This window comes from Microtus oregoni, unplaced genomic scaffold (assembly GCF_018167655.1).
Source record: "Microtus oregoni isolate MIOR12 unplaced genomic scaffold, Mior012 000044F_ref0000062, whole genome shotgun sequence".
Taxonomy (NCBI): Eukaryota; Metazoa; Chordata; class Mammalia; order Rodentia; family Cricetidae; genus Microtus; species Microtus oregoni.
Genome location: NW_024543218.1, coordinates 2,902,583 through 2,920,377, shown reverse-complemented (window position 1 = coordinate 2,920,377; position 17,795 = coordinate 2,902,583). Strand labels below are relative to the sequence as shown.

Below are 17,795 nucleotides of genomic sequence, written 5' to 3'. Positions count from 1 at the left end.
CCCCTGAGCCATCTCTCCAGCCCCTCAAATGGAATCTTTAAGTCTGAAATGACTCCAGATGGAAACTGAGTCACACGTGGGCTCCCACATTGGACTGTGAATTTCATAAAGTTAAGAACTAGTGGCTGGATGCTGTGCTTCTCTAATCTTTCAGCCTTCAGCCCTACTATCTGACTACAGGATTTATGAATAAGATCAATTTGTACTACGTCTAAAATCTAATTTTAAGAAAGGCTTCTTCTTAATTCCTCTTCATGATTTTTGGTCTAAATTTTTGTCAAGTAACTTAAAATTAAGATTTTGAATTCTGTATATAAATAAAAAAAACTATGCTCCTTTAACCTCTTTTAGCTTTACTACATACAGCCATACAGCACTTAAAAGGTTTTCTACAGTAAACCATGATCATTCTTAGCAGTGACCATTAAAATCTTAAACAAGGGCTAAGGGCCCCACACCATTGATTCCTCCTAGAGTGTGGTAATGCCACTAAACTGACTACCCTCCTCCAAAGGTCAGCTTTGGGCTATAAATTATTCAGGACAGTTCCAAGATTACTATCTAAGATGGTCCTCATGCACTACACTAGCCAGGACATGAGACAATTCCACCACTTTCCCATTACACAAAGACTGGACAATTCTCCCATGAATTGAAATTATCCTAGGTTTATTTCAGGGTCTCTTATAGATGCCATTGCCCACAAACAACCAAAAATAATTTTTGAAACATGGTGCCCATATTTCCAAGAGTTTGGGTAAGCAGTTTGGACATGCATTAGGTCATGATTCATGTGTTCATTGAGATGGAGGTGGTAACAAGATACTATGGGTAATGGTAAAAAATATAAACAAAGGAGATTATATTCAGTTGTCTTGAAAAGAAAAAGGGAAGATGTATAAATTATAGGATAAATGATAGATTACTAAATTGACTTTAAATAAAAACAACTATTTTTATTAAATATTTTACATTAGTATGGCTTTTGTATATTAATACATATTTGAGATTATTTTTGTTATATTATAGATGTTTCTAATCTTAACATATTTGTGTATACTCATGCAAATTCACGGTTATTTTTGATAAAACATACTGTAAATACATTTCTAACTCTTTTTTTTTTGCATTTCTCAGTTTTCATTTTTACTGATTTCAATCACAACCCATGGGGTAGTGCTTTGCATGTTTGTGACAGGTTTTCTCCATTCAGTTAGCTCTCTCTGGGAGAGCACTCACAGAAAATTCCTGAGACATGTCTTATGAAATGCACTAGGCATTTGTTCATTTAATCAAGCTGACAATGGAAAGTAACCATAGCAAGCGTATCTGTTATCAACTTGATAAACAAATACTTTATTCCAAAAGATAACATTGCACTCATTACATAAAAATGCCTTCAGTTTGTCTCCAATATTCCCAAAGTCTTAACATTCTAACATTGCTCAAACGTCTAAGGTCAGTGTTTCAACTGAGACTTTGGCAGTTTCTTGACAGTAAGGCCTGTAAGATCAAAAACAAAGAAAGGAAGACCACCATACTGCATACTTCAAGTATATAACAGCACAGTGTAACCATCCCCAGAAGGAAGGAATAGAAGATCAAAGAAATACTGGGCCACAGTCAGGCAGAATCCCAGCCGACTCAACACCAAATGCCCGGATGTGGCACCTGGGCCTGTGATATTCTCTTCTGTGTTCCACTAGCCTTGGCTGTTCCCACAAGCACTTTCTTCAATGCTGCGTCTTCTCTCTTGACTATGTGGATTGCTCCCCTCACAACGTGGTTACTCTCCATTAAGTCTTTTCTCTTTAGGAAAAACAGTTCTCATGAGCACAACAAATAATGTGTCATATTAATAACTTGAGCACTAATCCCATCAAGTTGACAATTGAAATTATCCATCACACAATAATATATATACATATATAATTATATAAATTTAGTTATTTTTGCACTAACTGTAATTTATCTCCTTTTTTTTATTGAGAAAAGGAGAAAAAAAACAAGTTTCCACCTCCTCCCAGCCTCCCATTTCCCTCCCCCTCCTCCCCCCCTACGCCCCCTCCTCCCACCCTTCTCCCCCTCCCCCCACTCCTTTCCCCCTCCCTCTCCAGCCCAAAGAGCAGTCAGGGTACCCTGCCCTGTGGTAAGTCCTAGGTCCTCCCACCTCCGTCCATATCTAGGAAGGTGAACATCCAAACTGGCTGGGCTCCCACAAAGCCATCACATTACGTAGGATCAAACCCCCGTGCCATTGTCCTTTGCGTCTCATCAGCCCTCATTGTTCGCCATGTTCAGAGAGTCCAGTTTTATCCCATGCTTTTTCAGTCACAGTCCAGCCGGTCTTGGTGAGCTCTCAATAGATCAGCTCCACTGTCTCAGTGGGTGGGTGCATCCCTCGTGGTCCCGACTTCTTTGCTCATGTTCTCCCTCCTTCTGCTCCTCATTGGGACTTTGGGAGCTCAGTCCAGTGCTCCAGTGTGGGTCTCTGTCTCTATCTCCATCCATCACCAGATGAAGGTTCTATGATGATATGCAATTTACAATTTAACAACAACACTAACCACAAAAAGCCTAAAAACCCATGGAAATTGAACAGTGCTCTATTAAACTACCCCTGTGTCAAGGAGAAAATAAAGACATACTATAAAAAAGCTGTTCTCCACAAAACTGGAAAGGTTAAACACATTTAAACAAGGTTAGTCAGCAAAGTAAAATCAACCCAATGACAGCAGGCAACTTATCCATCTGTTTTTGACCAACTTTTATGAGACCTGATTTTGAAAATCGGGAGTTCCTGTCTACCACTATAATCCATCAATCTGTCATTGAAACATTCCTTCAACAGTGTCAGTTTTTCTTTTCCAATGGAGGAATTGTAGAAACTAAGAACATTTTGGCTCTTCCTTCACCCACAAATCCAGGACTTGGTGGAGTCAATGATAACACTTCATTGCCACCACAGTTGCAACCGCAGCTCATTCACCCACAATTGCTAATAGGTCCTCTTGATATTATATAAACAGAACACGATTGCAAATGGCCTGAAATTGGACAAAAGCAAATCTAGACATGCACATTTCAGGGTTTAGTAATATATTTCATGTTTCATACAGATAAGCTACATTCAAATTGATGAGACATTTTCTCTTTGAACTATGTTGTATTCCCATACCTTGCAAACTTAAAATGTGGTAAGCATGACTGGAGAGGCTTAATTTTTATAAACAAATAATAGTTATAAAAATGCAAAGCTGCTGCTGCATGCACCCTGATTGCAATGAGTATATCATTCCTGTGGTGATTTCTGTCACATTATATTGTGAATAAAATTGTTCTATAGAAATTAAATGATTTAAAACTTATATATGAAATGTTTAATGCTTTCAGCCTGCTTTATGGCTGGTTTTGTTATTTGATGTGCTAATTTTTGAACTTAATTCACATTCAAGCAGCCTGTATAGATAACTAAAGCAGAGTTAAGTATTTTATAATTTCAGGCTGCTATGCCATGCTTGGGATATTGTTGGAAAGAAAGAAAAAAAAATAAGTAACATATTTCATATTTCTGCACCTTCATCTTCTAAGTAAATCTTTGGATGATTTCATGAAGAGTGAATGTTTCATATACTCAAATACCAAGGACACACTTGTGGTTAAAGTGAGCTGATAATGTGGTGTAAAGGGTGGTTGTCCCCAACTCATTTCTTTATGATCTCTAATGAAAAATACATTTTGTGGGGGCTGGAGAGATGGCTCAGCAGTTAAGAGCACTGACTGCTCTTCCCGAGGACCCAGGTTCAATTCCCAGCACCCACATGGCAGTCCACAACTGTCTGAAAATCCAGTTCCAGCGATCTGATCACCCTTACACCAATGCACATAAAATAAAGTTAAATAAACCATAGAAAATTAAAAAAAAAGAAAAATACATTTTGTATACAGTTAATTCTGTAAACAGATGCATGTTCATAAGATCTATGATGGTCTTATAATCTTAATCTAAAATATTTTAGATATTTTTAACTTTTTCCTCTTGGGAAATACATTTAGTATAGTGTAGAAAAATACTTCATGACATTTTTTTTCATATAATGTTATATAACTTTTCATACATAAACATGAAATTTGATGTAGAAAATATTTTAAATGAAACATTTTATCTAGGACTTCAATTTAATTTGTTTCTTGAATCTATTTCTATGTGGCATTGAAAATATATTCCAAAAATTCCATTGCTAATACAGCAATAAAAAGAATTTCAGTACTGACAAACTTCTTGGAGTATGTATATATACAATTACAAACTTGTATTCATACTCTTTCTGTGATATGTTGTTTTACAGTCAAGAATGGCTTTTGTGAAATTTTTTAAACCAGTTTTCCCCTTTGATGTTGGTACCAGAGTTGCTATAAATGACTGCTGCTTTAGGGGTTAAATATTTTGTTAGTGGAGATACAAGCAATACACTAAATGATAATAAAACTTTCTGACTGGATAATAGGTAAATATAGTTGGGCTATATTCAAAATTATTTTAATACACTAATTATATCATGTCGATTGCCTTTGGGTGGGTTACTCAATCTAGGGTTAGTAACCCACCCGGCAGTCAGTTATTCCAGGGTCACGGAGAGGCACTACCTGGAAGATATGAGCTAGGAAAGTGGAAGGAGGCTAAGCGAGAGTTCTTGTCAAAGCCTCCATTTATTAGAGACGGGGTACAACTTTTATAGGGTAAAGAGTTGGGGGATGGGCACAGGGGCCTGGGCTCTTGCCGCGTGGTTCATGTTGGTCACATGGTCCGAGTTGGTCACGTAGGCAGGAGGTTGTCTTAGGTCAGGTCACTGTAGGCCAAGAAGTCACGAGTTGACACACCTAGCTCCCTAGATAGTTTGGAATGTGGGGTGGGTTCCGCTAACAGATAGCTCTCCATAAACAGCCAATTTGGGTGTGGGGTAGGCTCTGTCAATAGAAGGATTCCTAACACAATTAAGGGTGTGGGGGTCTCTGCAGACTCCCCAGGGTGATGGTTCCTGTAATGATTTTAGGAGGAAATTGGCTCCTAACAATATCATTTCTTTTAATGGGAAAAGGAAAATGGTTTGTTTTTTATGCTGGGTCATGTTTTGTGTAGTAAAGAAAAAATTCTTTAGTCAATATTGTAATCTTTGTATTTCAATGTTAAGATTTCCTTGTTTGTATTATACTAAATCAATGATTTTGAGAAAAAAAGAAATCAACAATTTTCTGAATAGGTATCACATACCATTATTAGATCAAGACCAGGTGAATAATTTAGATCAACCTATAACCTGCAAGGAAAGAGAAGTCATTCCAACCAAAAAAAGTCCAAGGCCAGAGAGTGTCAGTGCAGAATTCCATCAGAACTAAGACCCAATAGCAATACTCCTCAAAGGGTTCCACATAATAGAAACAGAAGGAACATTGCCAGACCCCTTTTATGGTGCTACAGTTACCCCTATACCAAAACTATGCAAAGATTCAACCAAGAGAGAATTATAGACCCATCTCACTGATGAACATACATTCAAAAAATACTCAATAAAATACTAGGAAAGGAAATCCAAAAACACACCAAAAAATCATCTACCATGATGAAGTCAGCTTCATCTCAGAGATACAAGAATGGTTCAACATACAAAAATCTATTAAGAATCCTGCCCTCTTTAAGTTCTTTCCTGACATCCTTAAGTAGTGAATGACAATATGACAATATAAGCCAAATTAATCCTGTTCTCCCACTAGAACTCCTGATTGCTAAGGCTTCCCAGAATCCCTCATTGGCTAGGGCCACCCAGCTGGGACTCACAATATTAGCAGCTTCTCTACTGGAGGATCAGAGACCAAATGACTCAGACAGTACAATCCATCCAGTTCTGCCCTCCCAGCCCAGCAGACAGGGCCCCTGTTTAAAAAGATTGTGTTTAGTATACATTATTCCACTACCCTAGAGCACATCCTGTTCCACATCCAAAGTACAGGATCCTTTGTTGCACATTCCATTGCACACTCACTTTACAGTGCATCCATCCCATTGCATCAGAAGTGGGAAATCCTGCAGACTAACACAGGCCACATTCATAAAGTAACTCCTGTTACTGTGTAACTGTGGTTACTTTGTAACTGTTGCTAAAGAAAAACATACCATGAATTAGAAAACAATCCAGGCATATTTGGGTTTGAAGGCAACAAGGAAAATGTAAGTATAATGTGGATTTCATCTATAAATTATTTTGAAAACTTGAAATAGACTTTATGGCCATGTGCTCCAGAGACTAGGGATTTGTATTAGAGCACATTAAAGATTTCTCATACATTTTCTCAAAAGATGAACATCTTAATGCAGAAATATAACAGTCCTGTTAAGCAGGGCCACAACCTTTTACCCAGATTTTGTATTTTAGCTGAGCTACTGTAAATATAGCAATGTGGTTTAAAGATAATGTCAGTTTCTTTCCCAGATTCTTGATTGCCTTGGTCTGTGGACTGAAAACAATTGTCAATCTGAACATTCATGAAATATCTACAATTGACTACCTGATTCCACATAGCTAATCTCAACTACTGTTGACGGAAGAAAGCTTTCACCCTCAGTACAACTTCTCCCTTTGTGCCCTGTGTCTCCAGCAGCTTCAAAATTGGTCAATGACCTCACCTCTTGCACAGGTTCCTTTTCTTCTAAGTCCCCATAAAGACTAGAAAGATTAGCAGACACTCAGTAACTACTCTACATTTCTTCTTCATTGACAAGTCAAGGCCAAGCCTATAAGAAGTTGCAGGACTGTTTTCCCAGCACTGGGGAGCAGAGGAAAGATTAGGTGTTCAAAATGATTCTCAATTATGTAGTATGAGGCAAGCCTAAACTAGAGGAGACATTGTTCTCCACAGAAATCAATAATTAACATCACTTGAGAGACATAAAATGCAACTATTAATAACTTTGAAACATTGGAGAACAGAAATAGAGACAAGTGCAGCAATACACTTAATGAAAACATCTGAAAATAATACCAATAAGAGCCGGGCGATGGTGGCGCATGCCTTTAATCCCAGCACTCGGGAGGCAGAGGCAGGCAGATCTCTGTGAGTTCAAGACCAGCCTGGTCTACAGAGCTAGTTCCAGGACAGGCTCCAAAGCCACAGAGAAACCCTGTCTCGAAAAACCAAAAAAAAAATACCAATAAGAGATTTTAAAATGATAAAAATATTGCACTCTTGAGATTAAATAAAACTTTCTATATTGACTTTGAAACAGAGTTGGCCTTTGTATAGGAGAGGGAATGTCATTAATAAGAGATAGATTAATGGTTTCTATATACATATGTTGGCTACTGAGATCTGTAACCTGACACATAAAGTTAGTTAATGGCCTGTTTCTCAAATCTCTAAGCAGACAAAACTGTGTCAAGCAAGATCAACCATGTCTGCATAGAATTGTTGCCTAATTGCCTTTCCTGGAACTAGCTCCTGGAGACCAGGCTGGCCTTGAATTTACAGCCAGCCTTTGCCTCCCTAGTGCTGGGATTAAAGGCCTGTGCCACCTCTGCCCAGCCAGGAACATCTTCATAATGGTGGCTCTAATAGTTGATTGCCTCCACTGTTTCCCCTGCAGTGTACACAATAAACTATTCATCCTATTGTGGTCTGAAGACATAAGGAATGCTCCATATGCACCATATGCAAATCCTTTCCCTGCAACTGCAATGCACAGTCAACTACATGACACAAATGCATAATTTTAAAACTGTGAGGTTTTTTTTTTTTTTTAGGAATTTTGTGTTTTTTTTTCTTTTTTGGATTTTTCAAGACAGGGTTTCTCCATAGCTTTTGGTTTTGAAAGTCTAATGTACAGGACAGCAAGGTCATTGCCCTGGACAGCAGCAGACCTAGGGCACCTGAGTCAACATAAGAGAACTTCTCTCGGGGGCTGGAGAGATGGCTCAGTGGTTAAGAGCATTGCCTGCTCTTCCAAAGGTCCTGAGTTCAATTCCCGGAAACCACATGGTGGCTCACAACCATCTGGAATGAGGTCTGGTGCCCTCTTCTGGCCTACAGACATACACACAGACAGAATATTGTATACATAATAAATAAAAAAAAAGAGAACTTCTCTCAGAAACTATTTTCTAACAGGATGGAAATGCAGCTGTTCTAGAACTAATATCCCTTTCCATTGAGAAATAACTTTACACACTAGGAGATTAATAAAGAAAAACCTCTTTAATGATGGTAGACATCAATCTCTAGCTAACGCTCAAAGAGGTGCCAGCTAGACAGATTCCACATTTGCAGTTCACCTTAAATGTCCTTTAGGTTCAGGCTCTGGGTTACACTTTGAACAATTGAAATAGAAACAGGCAACTTGCCAGGCTAGACATTTAGGCAGATAGGAGAGTTACAGAGCAAAGATATTATCAAGGTAATTTCTTCATTAAACTGGTAACCATAATCAGCAGGTGATTCCTTCAGTGACAGGGTCCTGAGGTGAAGGTCACAGGGATGAGAAGGATAGGAAAACCAAATTGTAAAAAAGATAAAAAGCTAGGGTGGGGAGGTCTTGCAGATGCCTAGAAAGCTTCCTAGGAAAAATTGCATTTTTCTGGGCATTGGTGGCACACACCCTTGCTGGGCCAAGTAATCTCTGTGAGTTCAAGGATAGCCTCTTCTACCCAGTGAGTTCCAGAATAGTCTGGACACTCCTACAGAGAAACCTTGTCTCAAAAGAATTTTAAAATGGAGAATAGCATCTTGTATTGAAAGACCCCCACAGTATAGACAAACAGCTAAGCAGCAGCAATGCCAGGCTTAAACTTTGGAGCAACGCAAGTAACATTAGAGCAGGGAAGTTCGACTTGAGAACAAGGGCGGAGAAGCCAGGCAAGATATCTGCGGTCAGCCGGTCAGCCATCTGGCCCCAAGCGATAAGGAACCCGCAGCTGGCCTGCTCTAATGAGAACCTCCCGTTTGCTTAAGGAAACAGGATGCCTATAGTCAGCACATGTGCCCAACTTAGAATATCAGTAATTCACAGAAGAGACAACTCCCCCTATGAAAGATCCCAGCTTGGCTGCTGTAACGTCATTTCACAAAGCTTTTGATGAACGACTGTAAGTGCAGAGTAAGGTCAGGGTCCCTGGCTGCAAAACAGAATATTTATATCCATAGATTCGGGCAGGACATCAATTAACAGGATATCTGTTCCCATACATCTGTGCTGGGAGAGGAAAAACCACCTGTGCCCCTTGCCCCATTCCAACTGACCACTAACGATGCATTTGCTTCTGTAATCTGCTTCTGCTGCCCTCTTTCCTATAAAAAGACCTTCCCCCAGTCTGCAGGCGCGCTTTGTCTTTCGAGAGACTAAGTCGCCCCAGGTACCTGTGTACTGAATAAAGCCTCTTGCTGTTTGCATCCGAAGAGTGATCTCGCTGTTCCTTGGGAGGGTCTCCTTAGCCTGAAAGACTGCCCACCACTGGGGTCTTTCAGTATACTTCCAAGGGAGAAATGAAAGAAATTAGAGAATTATAAGTACAAATTATCACATGAATTTAGGAGGAGGCTACTCAAACAAATCTATACAATGGGAACACAGGGTATCTCAAGAACTTTACTACGAGCAGAGTGGCCATGGGACTGATAACTATAGCTCCATATGGTGGGAAGAGTTAGGTTCTTAGAATCTTTTTTTTTTTTTTTTTTTGGATTTTTCGAGACAGGGTTTCTCTGTAGCTTTCGGTTCCTGTCCTGAAACTAGCTCTTGTAGACCAGGCTGGCCTCAAACTCACAGAGATCTGCCTTGTCTCTGCCTCCCAAGTGAGGTTCTTAGAATCTGAAGCCACCCCTCCACAAAGGCTTTGGCACCAGAACATTACCAGCTCCCCTAAGCATATTCCTGGTTTTAGAAAAGGAGCTGTGTTTTATTATCAGTAGATCAGATACTTAGGGAAACTCACAAGGCTAAGGCCCCAGACTATTACTAGGTCTGCCAGGATTGTTCCTCCTTCCTCAAGGGGACATAAAAGAAAACCCTTGATTGTTCAGGTTACTCCTCCACACAACAATGTTTTGCATTTCATTTATATGTCACCTGGTGTCATATTGCCCATCTGGAAGAACTGTGCTTTTCTCAAATAGAAAACTGGAACTTTACATCACACCAGGCTTTAAAATAGCTTAGGAACCTGTCATGCCTCCTTTAAAAGCTTGTTAGAGGTTGTTTTTTGATATGGGGATGTGCCTTGTGTCTGGTTTTAAGTCAGTGGTGGCTTCTTTGTAATTTTTTGGAGCCAAATATCTGGACAATCCGATTGAACAATGTGTACCCTAGCATCCTAATCTCTAGTAGCCCTGATTAAAATACATTTAACTTTTGGGTGATTTAGAGGCAGTCCTCCCTCAGCTAATTCTACTTTGTGAGACTGAACTATTTCCAAGGCATTGGAAAATCCTTTATATCAGCAACTCAACTCTTCTATGTTGCAGCTTAGAAGTGCAGTGCTACCCAACAGGTGAGATGCCTTGATACCGTCCACAAGTTAAACACAAATGGAGATTGTATGTAAAGGTTAAATGCAAAGTGCTCAATTTCAAGAAGATACTGGAGAAACTAGGCCTCTCTGAGTATGGCATATTGAAGTTGACAAGAAAGATGTTTGTACACACAGCACCCTGCTCCCAATTCTCTAAGCGGATTAAACCCACAGAACAAAGTTATTCAGAGGCCTGTTCCTTAAATCTAGGAATTAACAAAGACCACATGGGACTTTACAACACAGGGAATATGGCAGCAGGTTCCCACACTGATCCCAGGAGGATGCACCATGCCATCTCCTGCACCTCACCCTCTGGTCCTCCCCATCTGGAGACAGCATTCCAACCCCCCCCCCCCCCCCCCCCCCCCCCCCCCCCCCCCCCCCCCCCCGCTCACCATGTTATTGTTTCCCAGCTCGCCAAAGCTCTCAGGTCATCAACTTCTTCCAGCAGCAGCAATTTCACTGCAGCACATGAAACCACTGGGAACAGCTCCTCGGCAAAGCCAAGTCTGAACGTGGCTGCCTGGAAGAACCCTGCACTGCCTATGACTGGCAGGTCACCTGGAGGGTCTGATTGGCTCGTGCAGTCTGAGTGACAAGGACACTGTCCACAGGGCTGTAGCGTGCTTAAAGACTCTGCAGAGTGATTCCTGACCATTTCTCCCACCCCATTCAAAGATCGTTTCTACATAGGCCAAGGTAAGCATTTCAATAGCACTTGTCCTAGGCTACAAAAGCAGACAATGTCACAATCCTGCACTCCACAGGAACTTTCCCTTTTTCCTCCAGGACCCAGTGTGGCTAGCTGGCTTGTACTGTGCACTGTGCTTATCTAGGTGGGTGTAGTGATTTCCTGTCCCAGAGGGAAAAAGATGTTCAGAATATTAACAGCTAAGAGAATTTTAAGGTAACAAAAAAAGATAATTGTCATGGTGTTAAAAGTGTGCACTGCCACCAAGCAGTTAAAGATGGTCATATCATCTCAAATTCTACAGATTAATGGAGGTTTTTCCCATTTCAAAATCGTTAAGTAAAATCTCTCTCAGGTATAATCAATTCCCTGATAGAGTGCATGGCGTCACTTATGTATACTAATATATCATCTGTGACTAGCAAAAGCTTGATTTCTTCCTTTCCAGTTTGATTTCCCATGATCTTCTTTTGTTTTCTCTTTGCTCTAGCTAGAGCTTCAAGGACTAAGTTTACTAGGTATGGTGAGAGAGGACAGTCTTGTATTGTTCCTTATCTTAGTGGGCTCATTTTGAGTTTGTCCCCATTTTTTTAACGTTTGCTGTAGGCTTTCTGTCCATTCCTTTCATTATGTTAAGATACCTTTCTTGTATCCCTGATCTCTCCAAGACCTTTATCATGAAGGGGTGTTGAACTTTGTCAAATGCTTCTCAGCATTTAATGAGATGATTATATTTTTTCTTCCAATTTATTTATATGGTGGATTACATTGACAGACTTTCATATGTTAAACTATTCTGCATCTCTAGGATGAAGCCAATTTCATCATGGTGAATAATTTTTTTGGTGTATTCCTAGATTCAGTTTGTCAGTATTTCACTGAATAATTTTGCATTGATGATCATGAGGGAGACTGATATGTAATTCTTTTTTTGATATTTTGTGTGGGATTAGTATCAGGGTAACTGTAACATCATAAAATGGAAATGTTTGTATGGAAATGTTCATTCTGTTTTTAATTTGTGTAACAATTTGAGGAGTACAGCTGTTTCCTCTTCTTTGAAGTTCTGGTAGAATTCTTTACTGAAACCATCAAGTCCAGGGATTTTTTTTAGAGGTGGGGTTGGAAGAAGGCATTTGATGTCTACTTCTATTAACTTGAAGGTTACAGCTGTATTTAAATTGTTCACTGTGTATTGATTTAATGTTGGTATGTGGTACCTATTCAGAAAATTGTCCATTCACTTTACATTTTCCAATTTTGTGGAATACAGGATTTGAGGTATGATGAAATGATTCTCTGGATTTTCTCAGTATCTGTTGCTCCACCCACCTTTTCATTTTTGATTTTGTTAATTTGGATGTTCTCTCTGCCTTTTGACTAAGTTGGATAAGGGTTTGTCTATCTTCTTGATTTTCTTTTTCATAGAATCAGTTTTTTTTTTACATGGATTCTTTATAGTCTTTTCCTTGTTTCTATTTTATCGACTTCACCCGCAAATTTGATTATTTCCTGTCATCTACTCATCCAGGGTGAGTCTGCTTCTTTTGTTCTGGAGCTTTCATTTGTGCTGTTGACCCACTAGTGTGAGATTTCCCCACTTTCTTTATGCAGGCGCTTAGTGCTATGAACTTTCTTCACAGCACTGCTTTCATAGAGTCCCATAGGTCTGGGTTTGTGGTGCCTTCATTTTCATTGTATTCTAGAAAGTCTTTAATTTCTTTCCTTCATTCTTCTCTGACCCATTGTTGATTCAGCTGAGCACTATTCACTTTCCAAGGGTTTGTAGATTTCTGTGATTAGTGTTGTTGAATTCTAACTTTAAAACATGGTGATCTGATAAGACACAGGTGCTTATTACAATTGTTTGTGTCTGTTGAGGTTTGCTTTATCACCATGTATGGGGTCAATTTTAGAGAAGGTCCATGAGGTGCTGAGAAGAATTCATATTCTTTTGTGTTTGGGAGGAATGTTCTCTAGATGTCTGTTAAGTCCAATTGAGTCCTGACATCTATTAGTTATCTTATTTCTCTGTTAAGTTTCTGTGTGGTTAAGCTGGAAGTGGTGGCGCACTCCTTTAATCTCAGCACACGGGAGGCAGAGGCAGGCGGATCACTGGGAGTTTGAGGCCAGCCTGGTCTACAAGAGCTAATTCCAGGACAGGTTCCAAAGCTACAGAGAAACCCTGTCTCAAAAAAAAAAAAAAAAACCAAAAACAAAAAAAAGTTTCTGTGTGGTTGACCTTTTCACTGCGGAAAGTGGCCTTTAACATCTCCTACTATTTATGTGTAGAATTTGACTGCAATTTAAGCTTTAGCACTGTTTCTTTTACATATGTATGTCCTCTTGTATTTCGGGCATAGATGTTCAGGATTGAGATTTAGTCTTCATGGATTTTTTCCTGTGACGACTATGAAGTGTACTTCCCCATCTCTTCTGATTGATTTTAGTTTGAAGGCTCTATTTTGTTAGATATTAGGATAGCTATACCTGCTTGTTTCTTAGGTTCATTTAATTGAAAATCTTTTCCCAACCATTTACTCTGAGGCAATGTCTGTCCTTGAGGTTGAAGTGTGTTTCTTATATACAGCAGAAGGATATATTCTGCTTTTATATCCATTCTCTTAGCCTGTGTGTCTTTTTATAGTTGAATTGAGTCCAATAATATTTGGAGATATTAATAACCAGTGATTGATAATCACTATTATTTTTGGTGGTAATGCTTGTGTTTCCTTTCTTTGGGGTTTGCTGATAGGGAGTTATCTGTTGCTTTTTTGGGGGTACAATTAGCTTTCTCAAGTTGGAGTTTTTCTTATTTCCTTTTTTATGCTAGATTTGTGAATAATTATTGTTTAAATCTGGGTTTATATGGAATATTATGTTTTCTCCATCGATGGTCATTTAAAGATTTACTGGGGCTAATTGTCTGTGTTCCATCCATGGTCTCTTCATGTCTACAGCAAATTTGTCCACGACCTTCTAGCTTTCATGGTTTCACTTAAGAATTCAGGTGTAACTCTGATAGGTTTGCTTTAATATTACTTGCTCTTTTTCTTTTGCAGGTCTCAGTATTCACTCTTTCTTCTGTATGCTCTGCATTTTGATTATTTATTTTTTAAAATATTTATTTATTTATTATGTATACAATATTCTTTCTACATGTATGCCTGCAGGCCAGAAGAGGGCACCAGACCTCGATACAGATGGTTGTGAGCCACCATGTGGTTGCTGGGAATTGAACTCATGACCTTTGGAAGAGCAGGCAGTGCTCTTAACTGCTGAGCCATCTCTCCAGCCCTGCATTTTGATTATTATATGGTGAGGGGACTTGTTTTTGTTCCCATCTATTTGGTGTTCTGTAAGCTTCTTCTACTTTCATAGTGATATACTTCTCTAGGTTGGGAAAGTTTTCTTCAACAATTATGCTGAATATGGATTCTGTGCCTTTGAGCTGGAGATCTTTTCCTTCTTCTATCCCTGTTATTCTTAGGTTTGAATTTTCATGATGTCCCTGATTTCTTGGATCTTTTGCATTAAAAATTTGTTGAATTGAAAATTCTCTTTGACCAATGAATCTATTTGTTCTTTAGTACCTTCAACTACTGATATTCTTCCTTTCACCTCTTCTATTTTGTTAGTTATGTATGTTATGTATGTTGTTCCCATTTGTTTAAATGGATTTTCCATTTATAGAATTCCCCTTATTTGTGTTTTCTTTATTGCCTTTATTTCAGTTTTCAAGTCTTAAGTGTTTCCACTCTTTGTTTCACATGTTTGATTCTTTTTTCTTGGTTTTCTTTAAGATATTTGTTGATTTCTTCCAATTTTTTTTGTTTGCCTTTTCCTCCATTTCCTTAAATTAATTTTTTATTTCCTCTTTAAATCTGTCCATCATCCTCTTAAAGTTATGTTTAAAATTATTTCTCTCAGCCTCCTCTGGGTTAGGCTGGTCAAGTCTTCCTGTAGTATTTCTATTGGGTTCTGGTGATACTATGTTGCTTTTTAGGTTGTTGAATAAGCTCTTCCATTGGTACCTACCCATCTCTTCCTCAAATTTTTGCTAACAGAGTCTTTGCCTCTTGGTACAATCATTGCAGTTACTGTCTGTGTCTTTGGGAGCTGTTTTTACGTGCTCTGTACTGACACTGTTTGTGTCTTATGGAGTGACGGAGGACTCTTTTGGCCTTCTGTCTTGGTCCACTGTCTTGGTCTTCTCTCTTGATATTCTCTGTGCACTAACAGGCTATGCTTCAGAGTTCCTCTGAAGCCATGTGGGATAGAGGTTTTGGGGCCAGAGTAGGACTTCTAGCTTGAAGCCTCCTACTCTGAGAATTTTGGAACAGCCAAACTGCTGGAAGCTTGTCTTCTGACTGGCTGGATAACCAGAACCTTACTGTACTTAGAGTGGGGTATCAAGCTGGGTGGGTGTTCACTTACCTCTTTGTCTGCTGTGTGCAGTAGCAGCCTGTGCTTGCAAGTTCCTCTTAGGTCACAGGAGACATGATGGTTTCGGGGGTGGATTGGGACTTGTAGCTTACAGGCTGCAATAGAGAGGGTGGTGGATTTGGAGCATCCTACCTGTAGGAATCTTACCAGCTGGCTGACTAGAGAAGCTGATGCAGGTAGGGGAGGGCCCAGGGTTTTGTATGGAGCCAAGGGCCTAGAGAGTGAGTGCCTAGTGGGGTGGGTGCTTACCCACCTCTTGTTCCGCTCTGTGTCCTCTCAGCCTGTGCTTTAGAGTTCCTCTGCCCACCAGCCCCACATATTTCTCTCTCTAGTACAGCTATTGGCTATTAAGCTCTATAGTTGATTAATCAGGTGTTTTAGGCAGGCACAGTAATACAGCTTTATATAGTTAAACAAATGAAAAAAATGAATGCAATACATCTTTGCATCATTAAACAAATATTCCACAGCATAAATTCATGTAACACATCTTAAAATCATATTCCATTACATGAATTAATTCATCGCATACTCAATGTTGACTCAATTCCTGATTTATTGATTTAGTCACTAGAACAAGGTCAGGAAGACCACAGATGCTCTCCCTTATCACCTGACCACGCAGCTATTCTCCTGCCCTGGAATAGACCAATCACTGCTAGTAACCCTTTGAATAAGCCAATCCAATAAGGTGGAAAACAACCTACAGGTTCCCCCCTTGTGTCTGTGGTTTTTTTGCTTTAAAAAATGGACTGTAACAGCTATCAGATGTCCTTCATATCCTGAACTTGAAGGGTCCTGTCATGACAGAATAAAAATCCTCTTGCTTTTGAATCAATTGAGGCTTTGTGAGTAGTGTCTGGAGCAACCCCTCCCTGATGATTGGACTTCTAGTCCAACATTTTGATGCATTGGTCAGGAATTGAGTTGCTTCTGGACTCAATCCAGGCACAGTTGGAGGTAACATCGAGCGCTCTTATTGTCTTTGTCTGTCTGCTTTGTTTCTGTGATTATTGTAGTCTGTGTTTGTTGTTATTTTGAGTCTGTAGTGCTGCAGAGCTTCTGAAATTGTACCTATGTAGGGCCAGTATCTGTACTGGAGGACACTCCAGTAATCTGTAAATCTGGGGGATGCTCCAGTAATCTGTAAATCTGGGGGATGCTCCAGTAATCTGTAAATATGGAGGACACTCCAGTATCCAAAGGGGCTAAGAGTGACCAGGTCACTCCTCTAGTTCCCAAGAGGCAGGGCTTTTTGCCACTCACTTCCTCTGAATCTGTAGTGCTGTGCAGTTTCTATTTTTGAGTTTGGTTTGGCTTTTTGTGTCTTTGTTTTTATGTCGTGTCTTTGTTTTTGTATATCTGTTTGTATTCGAGTCTAAATCTGGTACGATGGGGCAGTGAGAACCACCTCTCTGACCCTAACTCTGACTTGACAGAAAAGCTGTAGACCAAGCTGTGGAAATCTGAAAGAAATACTGGCAAGTGGTCTGCTTCCCGGAATGGCCCACTTTTTTTTGGGAGGGTGGATTTTTCGAGACAGAGTTTCTCTGTAGCTTTTGGTTCCTTGTCCTGGAACTAGCGCTTATAGACCAGGCTGGCCTCTAACTCACAGAGATCCACTTCTGTCTGCCTCCCGAGTGCTGGGATTAAAGGCGTGTGCCACTGCTGCCAGGCTGGAATGGCCCACTTTTGATGTGGGCTGGCCACAGGGTGGGACGTTCAATCTAGATACTATTTTGCAGGTAAAATAAAAAGTCTTCCAGCCTTACCCTTATGGCCACCCGGACCAGGTTCCCTATATTGTCACCTGGGAGAACTTGTCCAGAGAACCCCCCTACTCTGGGTCAAACCATTTCATTACAGAGCACAGTGCGGGCACCAAGGCTGCCTTCCCTCTGACTTTGATAACAGCAGTTTGCCCCTCCCCCGTCTCTTTTCCCTGCAGGCGGCCCACAAGCCAGCAGGGTCCAAACTGGTGCTAATTCCTCCCCACAGGACCCAGTAAGCCTGGGGGCTGTTTCTCTGGGGTCAGATACCCTATTAGAAAGCTAAAGTCTTGTAAAGAGCCTGGACCTTTTCACTTTGGCAGCAGATAG

At 40.0% G+C, this 17,795-nt stretch overlaps 1 protein-coding gene across 1 annotated transcript in view; it reads right to left on the bottom strand.

Moving 5' to 3' along the window:
• LOC121434674 (zinc finger protein 431-like) overlaps positions 1-11,217 on the bottom strand; it is a 50,812-nt gene extending 39,595 nt beyond the window's left edge. Inside the window, exons 1-2 of the mRNA XM_041633597.1 lie at positions 10,955-11,217; positions 6,565-6,722 (exon numbers count right to left, since the gene is read on the bottom strand). Coding sequence (XP_041489531.1) covers positions 6,565-6,722; positions 10,955-11,217 — 421 coding nt within the window. The remainder of the gene's footprint in view (positions 1-6,564; positions 6,723-10,954) is intronic.
• Positions 11,218-17,795: the final 6,578 nt, after the last annotated feature.